The following is a 20849-nucleotide window of genomic DNA, read 5'->3' as shown; positions in this document are numbered from 1 at the left end:
AAGACTGACCATGCCAAGGTTGGGCCCTGACTGAGGGAGTAAAGGATCATGGAGATCCAGCCCCTGTTCCACTTGACGACCAAATGTTTGGTTGAAAAAGAGAGTCGGATGTGGCACCCTGACCTTTCCCAACCTCCCTCCACAACAGCCTCATCTTTATCTCCCAACCAATGGGGTCTCGCCGGAGCCCAGATACCACTGACCCTAGGTCCAGAGGCCCTCAGGAAGTCATTCCTGAAGTCTGACTGCAGAACCTCCTGCTACAGCCTGTCCTCTCCCCTGGCTCCTTCTCCTGTGAGTCCTCTCCCCTAGGGCAGGCAGCTGGTGGCTGCCCTGTAATTAGCCCCCAGACTGAGCTGGGAAGAGGGGAGCGTATACCAGGGCTCACACACACACCCATCACCTTTCTGGAACACCAGATGCAGAGTCTTCTTCCCGAATCTGTGCCCCAACCCTTCCAGGCCTTTCCGAGCAGTTTTCCTGGGCCCCACCTCAGCTTCAGGTTCCTGTCTACTCAATTCTGTCCACTTTCAGTTTCAGCTTCTTGTCCATCTGCCCTGCCCACTAAATCCCAAATCCAAACCTCCCGCCCTCCCTACAGCCATTGCTCTGGCCTCTTTCTCTCCTCTGTGGCCTCCTTCCAGGCTTTCTGGCCTCAGTCTTTCCCCTTCTTACCCAGCCTCCACTCAGCCACCTGGAGGGATCCTTCTAAATGGCAAATGGAGACCATATCAGTCCCCTGCTTAAAACCCTCAAGTCTCCCATAAGCCACTGTTCTTTTTTTTTTCCCCTTAATGTTTTTATTGATTTCGGAGAGGAAGGGGGAGTGATAGAGAGATGGAACATCAATGATGAGAGAGAATCATTGATTGGCTGCCTCCTGCATGCCCCCTACTTGGGGGGCGGCGGGTGTGGGGGGGAGGGAGAGGAATCAAGCCCGAAACTCAGGCATGTGCTCTTGGCCGGAATCGAACCTGGGACCCTTTATTCCTCAGGCAGACACTCTAGCCACTGAGCCAAACCAGCTTGGGCTAAGCCACTGTTTTTAGTGAAATACTTGTCAATTGTAATTTTGTTCAGAACCTTGATGTAAAATGGTTAAAATGCTGTGGTTGGAGCAGGAGGTGGGGCAGGGCTCTGCCTCCTTGGTTTCCCTCACCCCAGCTCCAGCTGCAGAGAGCTTCCTCAGAGCCCTTGAGGCTTAAAGAAGCACAGCTTAAATATCTCTGCCCTCTCCACCCCGGGGTAAGATCCAGGCCCTTAATATGGAACCCAAGGCCCTTCCTATGCTAGTTGTGTCTCTTCCTGGCCTCCCTATGGCTGCTCACTTCAGGTACCAGGCCAGCACCCATCCTATCCAGGGCCTGCCCCAGCAGTCTCTCACCTGGAAGACTCTCCCCAAAATCCCCAGCCACATGTTTCCTCCTCCGGGAAGCCCTCTGATTGCCTCAGCCTAAAGGATGCCCCAGGCTCTTACTGGTTTCAGGGACCAGGCAAATGCTGGGGGCCTTGGTTCAGGCCCCACAGGAAGCCTTTGAGCTTACCTTCTTCCTTGACCCCGGTTCTAACTCCTCATCCTCTGAAGCAACCTCATCCTGGATCCAGGAGCTTTCCTGTTAGTGAGGAGGGAGATGAGAAATCAGAAGGCCCATCTCCCCATCCCCATGGGGTTTGAATCCCAGCTCAATACCCAGGGGCTCCAGGAATTTGGTCCTGAGGTGTGAACCAGAGCCCTCTAGACACCCTCGGCCTGTGTGCAGTGATAGCCCGGTCTGTGTCAGCTTCATGTCACTACCCCCACTCTTCCCGGGCTGGCATGGGGCACGCCCAAGTGTCCAGCCAGTGCCTCTTCAGACTCCTTACCAGATCCCCGTCTCCTGTCTCTGGCTTTTATAAACACTGGACACAGATCCATAGCTAGTCCCAGACAAGGCCACACACAGACCCCCTTGGACACACATTTGCCCACACAGGCCCTCATGGATACATCCATACATGTGTGGACCCCATGGCTGCCCACATGTACACACAGACCTCCTTGGATACATGCATACACACAGCCAAGAACACATGTGGCTAGTCACACATGAAGAAATGAGGCTCTGATCAAGGAGGCAGCTTCTGAAATGAATCATTTCTTCTATGTTGACTGTATAATACAGTTTTCAAAGCCTGAAAAACTCCACAATCTTGTTTGATTCTGACAGAGGCCCTGGGTCTGGGGTTGGGGGAGGACTCCACCTGAAACTTCCAGGTGGCTGATGAAAACGCTGAGGCTCTGAGAGGTGAGGGAAGAGAGCTGGCCAGGTCCCCTGACTGGTCAGTGGCCAAGCCAGGTTTAGAACTGAAATTCCAGGTCTGTAAGAGGGCTCTGCCCCCGCCAGCCTGCCCCTGAGACTCAGCAAGAGGTCTACGTCTCTATCCCATCCCTCTGACGCCCCTCCATGACCCTCTGCTGTCCTCAAAGGGTGCCGAGGGCATCTCAGGGACACCAGGAAGTAAACCCAGAGGCCCCAGGAGATGGGCTAAAAGGAAGATTTTCTCAAGGTCCAGATGCTCATCTGGCTGGAGGTGCCTGAGGGGGCAGTTCCCATCCACATGTTCCTGGCCATCTCGTCTGTCTGTCTGCAGACAGGGGGTGACTGTTGGCGCAGTAGGAGGAGATGCTTGCCCGCCCCCCAGTCTGGAGACGCTCATAATACAGTGATTCATCTCTGTTCTCCACTCCCCAAGCCAGCCCACAGCTACCCCGACTCCAAAGGCCCGGAAACAGGAGGGGAGCCCAGCAGTGGCCTAAGAGAGGTGCGCGCTCTAGAAAGGGGGCTCACGCGTGAAGGGACTTCCTGTGGCTCCCCGGTCTCTGTCCTTTCCACCTCCTCTCCCCATCCCCATGGGGTTTGAATCCCAAGCTCAATATTCAGTGGTCAAACGAGACCTTAGCAAGTGACTTCTCTCCAAACTTCAGTTTTGTCATTTGTGAAAAGGGAAAAAAATATACCCACTTCTGGGGATTGTTTTGTATGTGGGAGGAAGTACATTCTAAAACTGAAAATGTGACCCTGGCTGGTCTGGCTCAGTAGTTTGAGTGTCAGCCCGCAACTGAAGGGTGGCGGGTTTGCTTCTGGTCAAGATCACATATCTCTGATAGATGTCTCTCTCACATCCATGTTTCTCTCTCTGTGTCTCTCCCCCTCCCTTCCACTCTCTCTAAAAACCAGTGGAGAAAATACCCTTGGATGAGGATAAGTAAGTAAGTAAATAAATAAAAATAAATTGGAAATGCCTGTGTCTGTTTTGGTCTGCCCCTCCATCACCCTGCTCCAATGCTCTGGAAGAGGTTAGGGGGGTCAGGGAGGCTGGGGGGATTGTAGCATTATTCATTTTCTATGTTGCTACTCTTCTTCATCCCACTTGCTGACAGCAAAGCCCATGTCTCTTCTGCTGTTTCAGGCTGCACCCATTCAGGCAAAAATGTTTTGGGGGACAGGAAATGAAGGGCGTTCCACACCCCACTCCTTACAGGGCCCCAGCCAACCCCTCTGATTCAGCAGGCTGGGACTTGCATCTTCAGCCCTTCCCTTGACCGGGAACCCACTCCCCCAGCTCTGACCTCAAGGAGTCACAGCCTCCCACGGGTGGATGGGTCAAGGCCCCTTCATGAGCTCAGCCCTTCCACCCAGGTGAGACACAGACCTTGCTCAAGACGCCCTGGGAGATGGAGCCGCCTCCGGGAGCTCCCAGGTAGGCTGGGTTCCAGCCTGCACTCGGCCTTGGCTTTCCTTCTCAAAGCACAACAGGGAGCCCCGAGGGCTCCAGGGAAGCTGTGTAACTCAGTCAGGGCCTCGCCAAACTCACTCTCTTCTCTGTGAAGCCAGGCCTCCTTCTGCCGTTTCAGCCAGGGGGCGCCATGCACATGGACTACACTAGCCTGGTGTTTACGGACAGGCGTCCTCAGGCCCTGACCCCTCTTAATCCCAAATGACCTCAGGAGAGCTGACAGGGACATGGGCTTTGCTGTCATCCTTCCCCTCCTCCAGGCAGGGCCCTCTCAGGCCCATTAGGAAGTATGAAACCCTACCCATACCCTCTCAGCTCCAACCCTAACACATACCAATGTGCATGTGTATGCACGTATATGAATATGCGTGTAACCACCAGTTACAGAGAGGAACGAGTTTGGTGGGAGTGTATGGGGACATGGTCCTGAAGGTTGAGCCCTGATTCGGGACCATAGAGAAACGGGAGCCAGCTCTTGTTCCTTTTGCCAAACCATGTGCCTTGGCATGGAGCTGCATCCATTAGGGGGGGGTGGCAAAGATGCTCTGTGGTGAACTGTAGCCTCAGATTATAGGTGGGCACGTACATACCTGCACACATATGGGAGTACATGTAGGTGCACACGTGTTAATAAATGCTGCTTAATGTGAACAAGATAGGCAAGTCCTTGGCTGCATGTGTGATCTGCCCTCCCCTGCAGCACATGGGAACACCTACGTGAGCTGAGTGCAAACTGTGCACAGGAAGGAACCTTGTGTGTGCCTGCTGGTGGCAGAGCTGCCCCTGTTCCTCTCCCCTGCTCTGGGTCCCAGGCCAGGCTGACAGGCCCAGGAGAAGGTGCTCTGGGCTGGGGTTCTCCACTTCCATTCACTGTTGAGGACTCCCTTGCCTGCTCCCACCTATGCTGCCTTTGCAGCCCCACCCGAGGCAGCGAGGAGCTGAGAAGTGCATCATGAGGCAGGAGAAGAGAGGGCGGCATGTCCCCCCTTCCCAATCTGGGCCCTGGCACCAGGAGTCTAGGGTTCCGTCCTGAGTCACGCACTGGCGGCGGGGCGGTGGGCAGACACTCAGTGATGGCTCCCTGATTCACCATGGGACCTCCCAGCCCATGGGGGCCCAGAGGGTGGGGTGCATCTCTCTGAGCCAAGGGTGTGAGAGATGTTGTATGTGGGTTTCATATATATGACCAGGTTCTCATGTAAATGGGACCCCTTGAGCATGTGACCAGAGCTCAGTGTCCATAGGCTGTGTGGCTGTCAGCCTCAGGGTGTGTGTGTGTGTGTGTGTGTGTGTGTGTGTGTGCACACGCTTGTATGCATGTGAGTACATGTGTGTAAATTTACCTGATATGTATTGCTAAATCCCATCTCTTTGGGCTTTAGTCACCTTTGGAACCTTTATTTCTGACAGCCATTTCTCAAGGGACAAGTTACCAAGGCCCTTAGCCCACTTGGGTTAAGTTCATCTGGCAAAAGCGATTTCTTTGGTCTCCCTGGCAGTGCTGTGAATGGGCCTGGAGTGAGGGCATATCTGCTTCCAGTCTGTGGGAGTTGGGCCCAGGCCATCAAACCCCAGATTCCCAATTGTTGAACAACACCCACTCCTCAGATGGGGCTGACTCCCCAACAGTTTAGGCAGTTTAATCTCTCTTTAAAAAAAAAAATGTTTTATTGATTTTTTACAGGGAGGAAGGGAGAGGGATAGAGAGTTAGAAACATCGATCAGCTGCCTCCTGCAGACCCCCTACTGGGGATGTGCCTGCAACCAAGGTACATGCCCTTGACCGGAATCGAACCTGGGACCCTTGAGTCCACAGGCCGACACTCTATCCACAGAGCCAAACCGGTTAGGGTGGCAATTTAATCTCTTAAAAGGACACTCTCCCTTGGATGGGACCAACCAGAGTGGGAGGGGAGAGGGTGAAAACCAGCTGGCCCCTAGCTGGGTGCTCAGTGGTTAGAGTGTCAGCTGGAGGACTGAAGGGTTGCGAATTCAATTCCGGTCAATGGCACCTACTTGGTTGTAGGCTCAATCCCCACCCTGGTCGGGAAGCAACCGGTCGATGTGTCACTCACATCGATGTTTCTCTCTCTGTCTCTCCCCCTCCCTTCCATTCTCTTAAAAAAAAAAAAAAATCAGTGGGAAAAAATATCCTCGGGTGAGGAGTAACAAAAAAATTAAGGAAAACAAACCCAGCTGGGACTTACTCTTCGGGCAAGCATGTGGCATGTGACATGTCAGGACAACTTCAGTTCAGGCTCTGGAGCCATGTGCAAAATGCACTCAGGTACATGTGTGACCACGTCAGTTAACTCAGCCAGAGCAGACAAGATGTGCACAGCCATGAGAAATGAGGCCCAGCAAGTGTGATTAGGCATACAAGACAGATGTCATGTGTGGACAGAGCTGGTCATGCAACATGTGAAGCACTCACAGCGGAAGGAGCAAAGGCCCGTGCACTCTGGCTGGAGCTCAGCACGCGTTCTGTGTGTGCACCACGTCCTGCACATGCCCCTTGGCGCCCACAGCCTCCTCCCTCCAGCCCCCTGACTGAGGACATGCTGGGTCCAGCCATCCTCCTGGCAGCTGCATTCTCCCCAGCCACGTCCTGCACATGCCTGTACCCCACCGTTGGCTCTCAGCCTCCAAGACACATCCTCCCCCAATGCTCTCCGGGGCCACCCTCACTCCTAAGGTCCCTCACACCCCACGTTCCTCCACCTTCCTCATTAGCTCCCCCCAACCCCGCATCCCCACCAGCCTCCCAGGCAAGGTGTGGGGTGGCCGCCCACTCCTGCGGGGCCGGGCGGGCTGAACGCGTGCGAAGCAGGACGGGGCGGGCGGGGCGGCGGGGCGGGCGGGACCTGTGCCTCCAGCTGCTATAAAGGGCGCCAGCCCGCGCTCCCGGGCACTGCGCCCAGCCCGCCGCCCTCCGCGCTCCGCCACCTGTCCGCGCCGCTAACTGCCCCCAACATGGGTCGACAGAAGGAGCTGGTGAACCGCTGCGGGGAGATGCTCCACATCCGCTACCGGCTGCTTCGCCAGGCGCTGGCGGAGTGCCTGGGAACCCTCATCCTCGTGGTGAGTGGGGGGACCAGGGAATCCCCTCTGTCCCCGCCCCTACGCGCCCTAACCCTGCTCATGGGAGGGGGGGGGGGCTGTGCTTTTCCAGACAGCCCTGACCCTTCTCCCAGCTCTGATCCCCACTTTGATCCCTCCCAGAGCGCGCTTCCCTCCCCCCCTAGCTTTGACCCCATCTATTAGGGCTGTCACTCCCCAGTGACCCAGCCCACCCTCTGGGACCTCCAGCCCTTTCTCCAGGCTCCCAAGGCTCCCCAGGTTCTCAGAGTCCCAGCCCAGGACACAGTCCGGGCAGAGGCAGATGGGCCCCTAGTAGGCTATTTGGCTTCTGATATCTGGCCCCTAATGAATAATTAAGCCTCAGAAAGTCCAAAAGTTCCCATGAGGACAGTTTGCCACGGGTTGGGGCAGAGGGCGGAGGCCCGCAGGGCGCACACAGCAGAGGAGGGGAAAGCAGGCTCCGGCAGATAGGGGGCTGTGGAAGGCAGTGGGGCCCAGGCCAGAGGAAGCGGTGTCCCTGACGTTGCTCCCCTCCTGCTGAGCCACTCCCAGACCCTGTCAGTTACCCAGGCTCCGAGCTACTCTCTGGGTTCTCTGAGTGGACACTTCCCCTGCTGGGTTACTCCCCAGACCCAGGTACTCCCTGGTGACACAGTTTCGTCCCTGGGTTGTTCCTGGGTGACTCTGTTTGCATTTTTTTTTTGGGTCTGGCAGACACAGCGGTTAAGAGTCCCCATTTCCTGTCCCAGTTTCTCATTGTCCGCCGCTCCTGTGGTGGTTACATGTTTTCCCCGCTGGTTACCTCTGGGTTGAGTTGCTCCCTTGTAGTGGGCAGGCTACTCCGTTCCTGCCCCAGCCCCAGCCCTAGGTCCTATGCAGACCTGCCAGCCCCTGCGGACTTGGAAGCTTAACCAGAGGCAGGGAGGGCTGGCGTGCCCCCACCCCCCGCCCCTCCAATGGGTGGTGGTGATGGAACGGCACTGTGGGAAGAGGAGAGCTGAGACTCACCTCTGGAAACAGGAAGGGGGGGGGAAGGAAACCAGGGGGGCACTTTATCCACAGCCCCTCACAAGGCGAGTGGCCCTACCAGTCATCCCCATACCTTCTCTCCCCTGGGCCAGGACAGGAGTGGGGCAGGTACCTATCATTCTCCTGTCCCAGAGGCTTGGTCCCCCACTCCCTGCCCAAGGTAGGATCCAAACCCCCCTCCCCCCGCTCCGTTTGAGAGCAGCCAGGACAGGGGACATTGTTTTCCACGTTCACAGAGGGGCCTCCCTGTCCTCTCCCAAGTCTCAGTTCACCTCCCCACGAAGGAGCGGTCAGGCCCAGTGCTGAGCCCAGGAAGGAGGGTTTCAGGCTCAGGTGAGCGAGGCATTGGGTGTCAGTGAAAAGCAGCACCTCAGGGCAGCCTGGAGAGAAAGAGCCAGGCGTGGGAGACCCCGAGAGGTGGGTGAGGGCTTGCCTGCGTACACCTCTGAGGGTTGGGGGGCCTAGAGCCTGCAGCAGTGGGATCAGAATTGGCTTGAGGGCAAGGAAAGCCCCTTTCTCTGGGGTACCTAGTAAGGAGGGGGCGCTGGGGAGAAGGAGGGTGAGGAAGAGGAAGATTAGCCCCAAGGTGGTAGAACTGGCTCGGACAGCTTCTCACTCCAAGGCCTCCCTGGGATGGAGCCAGGTTTGGCCTTCAGGCGGGCGAGGAACTGAGAGCAGAGCCTGCCAAGCGCAGCAAGTTCCCCGGACCCACACATGCCTGTCCGTCCTCCTGCCCCCACATACTCACCACCTCTGATCTTTGCTTGCACCTGCCGGTACACCTTTGCCCTGCCTCACCTGTGCCGCTGGCTTCTCCACTATCTCTTGATCTTTCTGAGGGATGATAATGAGAATGCTTAACCACCCAGTACAGCAGGGCACTGACCCATCAGAACGGACAAGGACCCTTAGCACGGGTCTCGGAAATTGCCTGCTGGGTAATATCAAACCTTTAGTTACGGGAAGGTGAAAGAGGAGACCTGGGCAGGGGCTGGGGCAGCTTTGGGGGATACTCGGGGCGCTCACGGCAACAGCTCTTTACAACTGGTGCAGAAGCATTTATACATTTGAACAAGGGAAACAGTACATTCTGTCCTTGTAGGACTTTAGTCCTCTTGAATCCCCCCATCCCTGGCAGAGAGCTTAGAACTAATCTCCCCCACTTCCACTGCCCAGAGGCCTGGACTAGGGCTAGTGAGAGGAGCCACTTATTGTCTTTAGGACCTCCACATCTGAGCGGGGGGTGGAGGGGGGTGGCCTGGATCACTGGGGGCAGAGAGGTCAGGGCTGGTGGAGAGAGGAGGCTCTGGGACAGGGACAGATCAAAGAGGGCGAGGGTGCTGAGAGGGGCTGAGGGAAGCCAGGGGCATGGGCAGGGGCTCGGACATCCCAGATTCAGGAGAGGTGGATTCAACCTAACTTTTGGCCTCCTCCCTATTTCTTTGTGCCGCCCCCATCACCACCATCACCACCACAACCACCACCACCACCACCACCACCACCACCACCACCATCACCACCACCACCACCAACCACCACCTAGCTCTTCTTTAGGGCAAAAAGGGAGGCAACTGCAGGTGGGGGATGAGTGAGTGAAGGGCTGGGAGAAACTGCTAAGATGAAAACTGTTGCCCTCCACCCCACTCCTGTTGAGATTCAAGAAAAATCAGTGAAGATGGCCAGCCATCTTTAGGGCTCCCAGTTGCAGACTCTGCTTCCACGGGGACCTGTTATGTAGAGTTGGGACCTCGCGGGTGGGAGGGCATGTCTGCTTCTCCTCAGAGTGCAACAGCAGCAGGAGGGGTTTCGGTGGAAGGCCAGGACCGGCCTTCCGTCCTCGGGATGGGGCAGGCAGCGGTTGCTGGCTTCACCCTTCCCTCTGGAGTGAGAGTTGCTGTGCCTCAGCCGGGCCTCACCCTCCTGCCTTTTCTGTTTCCTGACACAGATGTTCGGCTGTGGCTCCGTGGCCCAGGTGGTGCTCAGCCGGGGCACCCATGGTGGTTTCCTTACCATCAACCTGGCCTTTGGCTTTGCCGTCACCCTGGGCATCCTCATCGCTGGCCAGGTCTCCGGTAAGGCCTTGCTCCACCCTCAAAGCATTCTCACGAGGGGTCCCAGTGGGGAGTGGGGTGGGGGGACATTCCCAAGGGCGGGGCATAGCTGTGAGTGGAGATGAACTTGTGAGGGGAGTGGAGAAGGAACTTGGTACTTAGACTCTGACTCTCACCTTGGAATCAGAGGTTAGCAGAGTTGGCCTGTTCCACAATCCAACCCGCCATCTGGTACAAGAAACCCTTCTCTGCACCCCTGCTCCCCGGGCCAGAGACGGGGAGCATGAAGGTGGTGTGGAATCCTGGCCTCCCCACGGTGGCAGGCGATGGCCAATAGGTCCCATTTCCCATCTGTGCAGGGGCCCACCTGAACCCTGCTGTGACCTTTGCCATGTGCTTCCTGGCGAGAGAGCCCTGGATCAAGCTGCCCATCTATACCCTGGCTCAGACCCTGGGAGCCTTCCTGGGCGCTGGGATCGTTTTTGGGCTGTACTATGGTAAGCATTACCCTCCTCCACTACCCCCTCCTTCTACTGGGCACCTGCTGGCATCAGGCCTTCCGGTGACAGACAGCTGGGGCCTGCCCAGGCCCCTGGCTCATGACTCACTCCTTCACGCGCGAGCCCCAAGGTGCGGGGCACAGGGGAAATAAACGAGTTGGGCCACAATAGGCCCTCACCCCACCCACCTCACTGCCTCCGGCTCCTGAGTAAACAGCAGTGGTTCTACTTACCCATGACCCCTGGGAGGATGGGCCCAGCCAGAGAGGAGAAACTGGGCTCAGGCCTCTGCACTCACCCGCGTGGGGTTTCATCTGTCATCAGATGCAATCTGGGCCTTTGCCGACAACCAGCTTGTAGTCTCGGGCCCCAACGGCACAGCCGGCATCTTTGCCACCTATCCTTCTGGACACTTGGACATGGTCAATGGCTTCTTCGACCAGGTACGGGCTGGGGGCATGTGAAGGGAACACAGGGAGGGGACCAGGCTGCCCTGGGCTGCCGATGGGTTGGCTGGGGGACAGGACTCCTTGCCTAAAGCAGAGTTTCTCAAAGTGTGGGGACACCTCCATCAGAGTCAGAATGGCAGCTTTTATATTGAACCAGCTCCCCAGAGGATCCTTATCCCTGAGAAAATCCTAGCACCCCTGTCCCATCGAGGAGAATGCGGGCGGGCGGTGACAAGACTAAGAGCTGGAGGGAAGCCAGAGGCCCAGAGGAGGGGCCGGAGGGTGGGGCGGGGGCCACCTCTCACCCTGCTCTCCGCGCTCCCCAGTTCATCGGCACCGCCTCCCTCATCGTGTGCGTGCTGGCCATCGTGGACCCCTACAACAACCCCGTCCCCCGGGGCCTGGAGGCCTTCACCGTGGGCCTGGTGGTTCTGGTCATCGGCACCTCCATGGGCTTCAACTCTGGCTACGCTGTCAACCCTGCCCGGGACTTCGGCCCCCGCCTCTTCACCGCCATCGCCGGCTGGGGCTCGGAAGTGTTCACGTGAGTGCCACCCCCACCCAGCCAGCCTCAGCTTGCCTTCCCTCTGCTGGCCCCACCCTCCCCTCACTCCATATTCTGCCCACCCCTCCAGGACCGGCCGCCAGTGGTGGTGGGTGCCCATCGTCTCCCCGCTCCTGGGCTCCATTGCGGGAGTCTTCGTGTACCAGGTCATGATCGGCTGCCACCTGGAGCAGCCTCCACCCTCCACCGAGCAGGAGAATGTGAAGCTGGCCCACGTGAAGCACAAGGAGCAGGTCTGAGTGGGCAGGGCCACCCCTGCCCCTCTCCCTGGAGGATCCACGGACTGTGCAGGGGCTGCTCCCTGGAAGCCCCCCTCACGACCCTCCTCCAGTCTGAGAAGCTCCTTGTCTGCCCCCACCCCTCTGGACAGTCCCTCCAGGATTTTCCACTGGACCCTGCCCACGAAGGACTTCAGGCCACTGTCCTTAAACTGTGATGGACAGAGCGTAGGGCCAACAGAACTTCGTCTCCCCAAGGGAGGGAATGGGCAGCGGGTATGTGAGTGTGTGTGTGCGTGTGCTTGTGTGAGTGTGTGTGTGTGTGTCTGTCCTGTTTTCCAAACAGGGGCTCAGGGGAGGCTTTGGGGACGGTACGCTGGGAATATGGGCAGGGCTGGGAGGAGGAGGCCACAGCCCAGGTGTGAGCCTTTGACTGTATATAAGTAGGAGCTGAATAACGTGTTTTTGTCATGATGTAGGCATGAGAAGGTGGGGTGAAGTCCAGGTCATAAGTTTCATATTTTCTCTTTTTTTAAAAAAAATACAGCAGATGTCTTAGTTTTAGGGGGAAGGGGTTGGAGACTCTAAATAGGGTCTTTACTCTTTAATCCTCCACTCAATACATGTACTCTTGCCTTTTATAAAAAAAATACAATAAAATATATGCCTAAAACTGCCCATTGTGTCAACATTTGTCTGCTGGTCCTGCTGTTTCCCTGGGGCCAGCTAAGGAGCGTCAGTGTATCTGGACACAAATACCCAGCGTGCCCAGCTGGGAGCACGCAGACAGGTCCGAGAGCCCCGTCCTCTCAGCTTGAACTCAGCGGTTCTGCACTTTCTCCCCGCTCCCTGGGAGTCCCCGCACACACGGTGAATGGCGTCTCCTTCCTGATCCCTGCACTCCCCATCAGCCTAGGAAGAGAGGCTTGAGCCTGGCCTAGAGGAGAACTTTCTCCCAGGCAGAGCTGCCCTAAGGGGAGGGCTGCTACCCAAGAAATAGTGAGCTCTCTGTTGCTGGAGGAGGCCAATCAGACTGGGAACCTGCATTGTCTTCTACAGCATGCAGCTGTTCAGGCTCCAGCCAAAATCCACTCACTGCCTGGTCACAGCCCCTTAGCAGCTTCCCTACCTCCAGGCCTGCCCCAGTCAGTCTATACAGCAGCCAGAGGGATTGTTCTGAAACCCCTGCTGAAAGCGAGTCTCATTCCATGGCTTTCCCCACTGTCCAGAGACAATCCAACCCTCCCCCCCGCCCTGCCGCCCCTGCCCCTCTGCATTCAGGCCCTGCAGGACCTGGCCCCTGGCCCCTGGCCCCAGCCATCCCTTCACAAGGCTCCATCCACCCCAGACCTCTTTGTGTGCTCCTGTGCCTTCCTAACCTCGGACCTTTGCTCCAAAGTGTCCACGCACTAAAATCCTTCTGATCTGCTCTAATGCCTCCTGCTCCGTGAAGCCATCCCCACTCTCCCACCGTCTTCTACGGTCAGTTGTCCGATCCCAGAGACCACGCTGCACACACCCTGGTCTCCCCCGGGTTCAGGTCTCCAGTCCGAGTCACATCCGAGTCCGGAAGGCTGGGGTTGGACTGACTGGCTCTGGGACCCCGACTGCGCAGGAAGGCAAAGGGCTTGGCACCCCTGAGCCGGGAAGCTCTGTCAGGTGATCGCGTGCTCCTTCTCACCTTCTCCTTCCTCACCCAGTCCTCAGGTTTCACTGAGAATGAAAGGGAAGGTGGCCTCAACCCAAGCCTCCTGCAGAGTTAACCCCAGGGGCGCCGAGCGTTCCTGGGGTTGGCCGGAGACCTGTGAGTGTGAGAGGCTAAGCCAGCTCTTGTTCCCCAGCCACTTCACAGATGAGTAGACCATAGCCCAGAGAGGGTGGGTGGCAAATGCAGGGTCACACAGCGAGGACTCTGGGGGTAGGGTGGGAGGAGGCAGCTCCATCTCAGGTCTCCACCCTTCTTTGTCCCCAGCTCGCAAGAGGAGTGGATGGAATGCTGGAGGGAAGCATGCCAGAGGGAGTGTTCCCTTCCCAGGCTCTGGGGGAGGAAGGGCAACTCATGTGGCTTCAGAGTTTCATTCCAGCCACGTTGCTCCCACCTGCAGTGTCGCACCCGCTGTCTTCCCCAGCATGCCCCTGTCTTTCCGCCGTCCTTTCTTCTCAAACCCTGCTGTTCACCTTGACCAGTCAGCTCAGGCGGTGGTGGGAGGCCTTCTGGTGGTGGGAGGCCTGGTTAAGGAGTTTACCTGGTTAAGGGAAGTAGTCAAGCCTGGATTCCAGGCCCAGCTTGCCCTCTCTCTAGCTGTGGGACCTGGGGGTGATCATTCTCCTCTCTGAACCTCAGTTTCCTCATCTGTGAATTGGGAGATATTGAGAGGAGGAAGTCATGGAAGATAATTCATGAAAAAGGACTTAGCACAATGACCAGCGGATGGTAAATAGTCAATAAATGTCACCTCACCTCATGGTTTTTCCTGCAGAGCTGGGGAAGGGGGGAGGGTGGTGGTGAAAGAGAGATACTGAAAGCTGTTTTTTGAAGGTCATTGAATGCAACATCCTCTTCTGCATCAGATTCATTTCACAGATTCTGAATTTCCTGGGGGCGGGGGCAGGCGGGGAGGAGAAGAGTGGGGGCGATGGCTTTGCTGTGCCCTGACTAGAGGAGGCTTTTGGGGTAAGATTGAAGGGAGACATAAGAGGGGGCTGCACTCACAGGTGTGGAGGGCAGAAGAGCACGCAGCCAAGGGGACATGTTGGATGGAGGGTCAGTTGGTATGAGAAAGGGTGAGGCCTGGCCAGGAGCAGTGAGGCAGGGCAGGGGCTGGGAGGGACCTGAGCCAAGCGGCAGGGAGTGCCAGGGCCAGGAGGGAAGCTTCCCACCTCCCCACACACTTCCCGGCGATGCCACTGATTAGCCGATCTGGCTGATAGCACATTCCAGAAAGAAAGCTCTCCGTTTACTTTAGGAAAGTATCTTAGTCCATTTTCCAAGGTGGACTTGGAAGGAGAATCACCGGGGGGAGGCGGGGGGCACTAGACAGCTCCCACGCCCCATCTCTGTCCTTTCTTCCTGAGCTGAGTCCTTCCCACGGCCCACTTTGGAGGAGCCGTGTTTCCTTAACGTTCTCACTTGTTTGGGTTGAAATCAGTCTCCCTCAACCTGAGCTTGGCTCCGGTTTCCTGTGCGTAGGCCTCTGTGTGAGCACAGACCAGTGCGCTTCCCAGGGTTGCTGAGTGTGGGGGTCTCCCTCTCAGGATGTCTGGCTGTCTCTGTGGGTGTGCGCCTCTGCCCATCATGTCTCTGCCTCTGTCTCTGCCTCTGTCACTGCCTGACTCTGGGTCTCGGTCTGACTTGTGTGTACTTACAAGTGAACGTCTTGTGTACCTTGGAGCCCGTCTCTGCGTACCTGCCAGCCCAGTCCCGCTCATCTTACTCCAGGGCATGCCACCTCCTTAATTTTTGGTAATGAGCTCCCTCCTCTTTGCTAACTCTTTCTCCTTGATTTTGTTTGTCTGAAAACCTGGGTGGGGCACCTCCCTCCCCCCAGGCTTGGGGAAGCTTGGGTGGAGTAGAGCTGGGTGGGGTGGGAAGGGGAGAGAAGAGAATACTCCACCTGAACACAGATCTCCGTGGTCAGAGACGTCCTGGGCGCCCGGTGCAGGGTCTGTGGGGGTGCTGGCCTGGGCAGGGTCCTGCACCTCCTCACTGGGAGGAGGGAGTCCGTCCTGGGTGGGGTTCTGCGTTGTGTGCCAGGGAGTGCTGGCAGCACAAAGGGAGGAGAGACCGAGGAGCTGGGCCCTCAGGGAGCCCGAAGGAGTTTGCCTGGGACAAGTCTGAGTCCCGAGGCGGGCAGAGGAGTGGGCGCGTCTGCCCAGCATCTGGAATGGCTTCCTCAAGGCCTGCGCGTCTCCACGCTGGGGCCTCAGCCTTTGGTGCGGGTTCATTTGGGGTAGGCAGTGGGAACACAGGCTCCGTCTGGTCTGGGCACCTTGGCTGTCCCAGAGCGGGGCACCTCCTCTTCGTGTAAAGGGGAAACCGAGGCCCAGAGTCTCATTCAGGGTCACAGAGCAGGGCAGCAGACCTTGAACTAGAATCCAGTCTTCTGTCCCCGACCTGGCTCCTCTCACCCCCTTTTTCCCGGGGGACACTTTGCAACACCTCAGGGAGCAGGTCTTTGGGTCCAGATCACCTTTGTTCCAAACCAGTCCTTCCTGGCCATGGACCTTAGGCGTGTGGAGTCTCCGTGTCCCCCAGGTCCCACAGCCTGCTCTGTGCCCCAGGAGGCTAGCATCCATGGGCTGCGCCGCCTGGGTCTCTGGCTTCTAGTTGGGTTTGGCAAGTGGGAAGCACAGCTAGGAAATCAGAGCGCAGGGAAGGTGGGAGCGGTTGGGGGCGGGGCGGAGAAAGGTCAGGGTATGGGTGCCCTTTCCAGGGCTTCCACTGTGTTTCAGTCCCATTTCTCTCGCCTCCTCCCGCTGCGGGGCAGTGGCTGCTTGCTGTTAGTCCCAGGCCATCCCTTGTGGGACCCCGTGGCCCTGCCCCCACCTCTGAGAACAGTTCCTCCAGCTCTTCTAGGTGCGGCCCTCCCAGGAGACGCTGTTCCTGCCGGACCTGACAGCTTACCTCTCTGCTCTTTAGTTTCTTTATCTGTAAAATGGGGATAATACTAGTACTTACCTCATTAGGCTGCATTAGGCGAGGATGAAATGAGATAACGTGTGTATGGAACAATGCCAGGTGTAGTGGGAAGTACTATAGGGTATATAATAACAATATTAAATATCATTATTCGGGTGCTTCCTTTTGAGCTCCCTGTGTGGGTTGAAAGCAGTCATGTCACCAATTAGGGGTTAGAGGGTGGTGTGTATGGAGCCGGGGAGAGCCATGCCCAGGGAGGTGGAGGGCAGAAGCACGGTCCGATCTGTGTTTGCGAATCTTGTTGCACAGCCCTCTGCAGGTCTCACTGGCCTTCCACTTCAGCTCAAGAATGGGGCAGAAACCAGGATAATGACGCTAACTCTGGAAGCTTTTTTTCTGCTCTCACCAACACACTGGGAGTTCCAGCAGCTCTGGGAGTAGGAAGAGGGTCTATGTTCCCGTCTCATTCCTGCGTCTGGTCAAAACCAGGAGGCCTGGGTGGGGAAAGCACTAAGGGGGACTCCTGGGACAGCCGAGGTTGCCAGTGGGGGTAGGCTATGAGCAGGCTGAAAACTGACTAACCTGGCCCAGGGTCCCCTCCTTGGTCATACCTTCAGGTCAGAGTGTGATACGATGTGGTGTGGAGAAGGGGTGAGTACTGCCTTTCCCCATCTCCAGAGCTCTCGGGGAAGAAAGCCTCACCCCAGATTCAGTCACCTGGACCAGCTTCCCAGAAGCCCCTGTGAAGAGTGAAGCTTTTGCCAGGCTTCCTCCCTGCGCTCAGAGCCAAGGAGGCCTGGCTGGGAGCGGCTGGGCAAGGGGAGCGAGGACTCTGGGAGCCCTGATAACCATCTGGTCATGGCCCACCGCTCGTCTCCATGGAGACGCCCCCCATAGCTGAGGAGGCACCTGGAATGTCCTGCCCACCACCTTCATTCTTTGCCTCTCGGCTCAGGGTCACTGACAGGGCCTGGCCGGAAACTGGTTGCAGGAGCAGAGAAGGTGGCCTGGCCTGAGGTGGAGGCAGGCGGAGCTGCTGGCTCAGGCTGAGGGAGCTCTTCCTGTTGGAGGCGGCCTTTAGCTGGGGATCCCAGGTCCATGTCAGGGCTGGAGAGTGGAGAGGACCCCGGCCTGTGGACAAAGTCTCCCTTTTATCAGATGCGGGTTTACAGCTTGCATCACCTTTGGCTCTTGGAGGTGCGTGTGTGCCCACATACACGTGAGGGTGTGTCTGCTGTGACTGAAGGACATATGTGTACACACTCACACACACACACACACACACTCACTGACACACCTATGCACATTCATGTGCTACGCACTCATACAGGCACAGCCGAATTGAATAAAACACCCGTTTCCAACTGGTAGCCCTGTCTGTCTCACAGGAGTTTAGCATCCTAGGCACCCAGAGAGTCAGGGCCACCTCTGGAATCAACGGGTCCACGTCCTCTCTGACATTGTCTCACACTCATCCACACACTCAGATGCTCAAGCACACTTAGATACACTCATGCACTGCCACATTCCCACTCTGGCACTCACACCTGTCCTTACACTGACACGCACACATGGACACGCTCAGTGCTCTCACGCTGAATGCATACACACTTATCCAGCACTCACACATGAATACACTCCTTCTCCTGTGTTGCCAGAAGCCACACTTCTATGCAATAAGTCTGACAGGCTGGAAATGTGCGTGAGAGGGTAAGTGCAGAAATAGAGGATAAAGAAACGGGGGGCCATAGAGGTCAGGATGTAGGGTTGGGAAGCCTTTAGGTTTTGAGGTCACAACCCAGATTTCAGAGTAAGTGGTCAGGAAGCAGGAAGCTTAAAGAATGTGACTGAAAGTCCCAATGTCTGGGCAGGGCACGTGATAGCTGTTTACAAATACTTGCTGAATGAGAGAACAGCCGAATTGAATAAAACACCCGTTTCCAACTGGTAGCCCTTGTCTGTCTCACAGGAGTTTAGCATCCTAGGCACCCAGAGAGTCAGGGCCACCTCTGGAATCAACGGGTCCACGTCCTCTCTGACATTCTACAGAGCAGGAGACTGAATCTCAAGTACAGGTGACTTGTATGAAGCTACTGGGTAAGGCAGTGGCCAGTCCAGGTTGGGGTCCCCAGTCTCAGGGTACAGCTTCTAAGCCCAGGGATAACTAGTCGTAGAGAGCCCACAGCAAGCCTGGCTGCCGGGGATGAGCAGAAAATGACCAAGCTCTGGGCTATTCCAGCATTTGGGCCCTCGCCAGAAAAGTGAGGGACCTGTAGGGATCCCTTGAGGTGTGCAGGATCAGTGAGACCAGCAGAACTCTGCACAAAGGCTCCTGGGAAGGGTCTCATGTGCAAAGTAGTACCTCTGGTCTTTCTGCCAGAGGGCTTGAGCGTAATTCATTTATTTGTTTATTATTTCACCAAATATTTATTGAGGATCTATTTTATGCCAGGTTGTAGTAGGTGCCAGAAATACTATGAGCAAAATATATACAATATCAGGTAAGAAGCATCTAGATGCAAAAGTTGGACTCATAGTGGCTTGGGCAACCATGGTAATTTATTGGCTCACATAATTGACAAACCAGAGAAAAACTTCAGGTGAGGCTTGATCCAGCATCAATGTCCTTTTTGTTTCTCCTCTCTTTCCTCCAGGGTGTCAGCCTCATCCTAAGCCAGGATCCTCTTGTGTTTCTAAGCACCTGGCAGTAGCTCCAGGCTACATGATTCTGGCAGGGAAGAGGGAGAATCTCTGTCCAGCAGACACCCAAAGGCGCACTCTGATTGGACCAGCTTGGTCACATGCTGGGTCACTAGAATAGTCTGACCTGATTGGATTAGCCTAAGTCACATGTTCCGTCTCTGGCCCCAAGCAAGGTATGAGCACCAGCTGAACAAAATGGGTTCTAAGATGGAAACTGAACACTGTTAGGAAAGGGAAAACCAGAGCCTACCAAATGGTTTCTGTTTTCTTGGAACGTAAAGCCTAATTAGTGGAGGAAACTACAATACAATCAACCAAAGGAAACTGGGACTTGCGGTATTTTACCAGAAATAAAAAGCACCTCCGTAGGACTGGCTACATAATTTGTAGGGCCTAGTGAAAAATGAAAAGGCAGGTCTCCTGAATCAAAAATTATTTAGAGTTTCAAGACAGTAACTGTATTAAATCAAGTGCAGGGCCCTTTTAAGGCCCAGCTTTCCTGCCCATAGAGCCAGCCCTGAACCTCTATATTCAGACCTGAAGGATGAGAAAGAATTAGCCAGGTGGGTGCTCCAGGCAGAGGCGACAGTTTGTACAAAAGCCTGTAGGCAGGAGATAGGGGCGCTCGGAAAACTGGAGCTTGGAGTTCCAGCTGAGACTGGAAAGGTGGGTGGGGCCAGCTCAGGCAGGATCCTGGTCAGGGAGGATCTAGGAAACAGAAGACGCCCAGGGCTCTTGCTTGGTGGCCCCTGTGAGCCCATCCACCACCAAGTGAGAGAGGCAGAGAGGAGCCAGCTGGGGGCCAGACCCCACCTTGGACGAAGACTAGAAGCACAGTGAACAGGCCAGAGAAGTGTTTTTATGTCATAGAAGGTCTTCATGTTAGCAACAAACTGCTGAGGCTTGGGGAGATGTAGAAAGCTTATTTGCACAAACCCAACATGCTCAAGTTGAATATTAGACATCCCTGTTCTTTTTTTTTTTACTTGATTTCAGAGAGGAAGGGAGAGGGAGAGAGAGAGAAACATCAATGATGAAAGAGAATAATTGATCAGCAGCCTCCTGCACGCCCCTCACTAGGGATCAAGCCCGAAACCCAGGCATGTGCCCTTGACTGGAATTGAGCCTGGGACCCTTCAGTCCACAGGCTGACGCTCTATCCACTGAGCCAAACCAACTAGGGCCCTGTTCTTTTTTTTTCTTCCCATCGGTATTTATCCCCTCTAGACATCCTTGTTCTTGCAAATCATTTTGGCTCCTTCACAGTAGCAATTTCTCCCTGGCACCTTTTTCTTATTTAGCACTGCCATATGGATGCCCAAACCAGTAGAGAATTAAAAAAAAAAAAAAAAAATATATATATATATATATATAAATTTACAAAAAAAAAAGAATCAACCAATATATATATATATATATATATATATATATATATATATATATATATATATATATTTATTGATTTCAGAGAGGAAGGGAGAGGGGGAGAGAGAAACTTCAATGACAAGAGAGAATCATTGATTGGCTGCCTCCTGCAAACCCCCTGCTGGGGATTGAGCCCGAAACCCGGGCACGCACCCCTGGCCAGAATCAAACCTGGGACCCTTCAGTCCGCAGACAGATGCTCCATTCACTGAGCCAAACCAGCTAGGGCAGTAGAGAATTTTAATAAAAATTTATTTGAGTCAAATGGAGGATACACCTGGAAGCAAGATCTCAACACTGAGATAAATGCTTCTAAGTGTTACAGTTTCTTTTTTTTTTTTTTTAATATATTTTTTTAATTTTTATATATTTTATTGATTTTTTACAGAGAGGAAGAGAGAGGGATAGAGAG

At 55.5% G+C, this 20849-nt stretch overlaps 1 protein-coding gene across 2 annotated transcripts; it reads left to right on the top strand.

Moving 5' to 3' along the window:
- The first annotated feature begins 6669 nt into the window (after positions 1-6669).
- Positions 6670-12348, top strand: AQP3 (aquaporin 3 (Gill blood group)). Of its 2 annotated transcripts, XM_008141984.3 has the most exons (6): positions 6672-6858; positions 9833-9959; positions 10298-10435; positions 10763-10881; positions 11214-11431; positions 11523-12348. In XM_008141984.3, exons 1-6 carry the CDS (start codon positions 6751-6753, stop codon positions 11689-11691), a joined length of 879 nt encoding a protein of 292 aa, XP_008140206.1. In that variant the 5' UTR covers positions 6672-6750; the 3' UTR covers positions 11692-12348. The 2 variants fall into 2 exon arrangements, with proteins under 2 accessions (XP_028002233.2, XP_008140206.1); XM_028146432.2 differs by lacking the exon at positions 11214-11431 and having other exon boundaries at positions 6670-6858.
- Positions 12349-20849: the final 8501 nt, after the last annotated feature.

This window comes from Eptesicus fuscus, chromosome 15 (genome assembly GCF_027574615.1).
Source record: "Eptesicus fuscus isolate TK198812 chromosome 15, DD_ASM_mEF_20220401, whole genome shotgun sequence".
NCBI classification, from domain to species: Eukaryota; Metazoa; Chordata; class Mammalia; order Chiroptera; family Vespertilionidae; genus Eptesicus; species Eptesicus fuscus.
Note: the sequence above shows the minus strand (reverse complement) of the source record. Positions and strands in the feature narration are given on the sequence as shown.

Bases quoted from the DNA above. Each gene is read 5' to 3' on its own strand.
- AQP3 (XM_008141984.3), top strand. From the start codon at position 6,751: ATGGGTCGACAGAAGGAGCTGGTGAACCGCTGCGGGGAGATGCTCCAC. The intron at 6,859-9,832 runs GTGAGTGGGGGG...TTCCTGACACAG, and splicing joins TGGGAACCCTCATCCTCGTG to ATGTTCGGCTGTGGCTCCGT. The intron at 10,882-11,213 runs GTACGGGCTGGG...CGCGCTCCCCAG, and splicing joins TCAATGGCTTCTTCGACCAG to TTCATCGGCACCGCCTCCCT.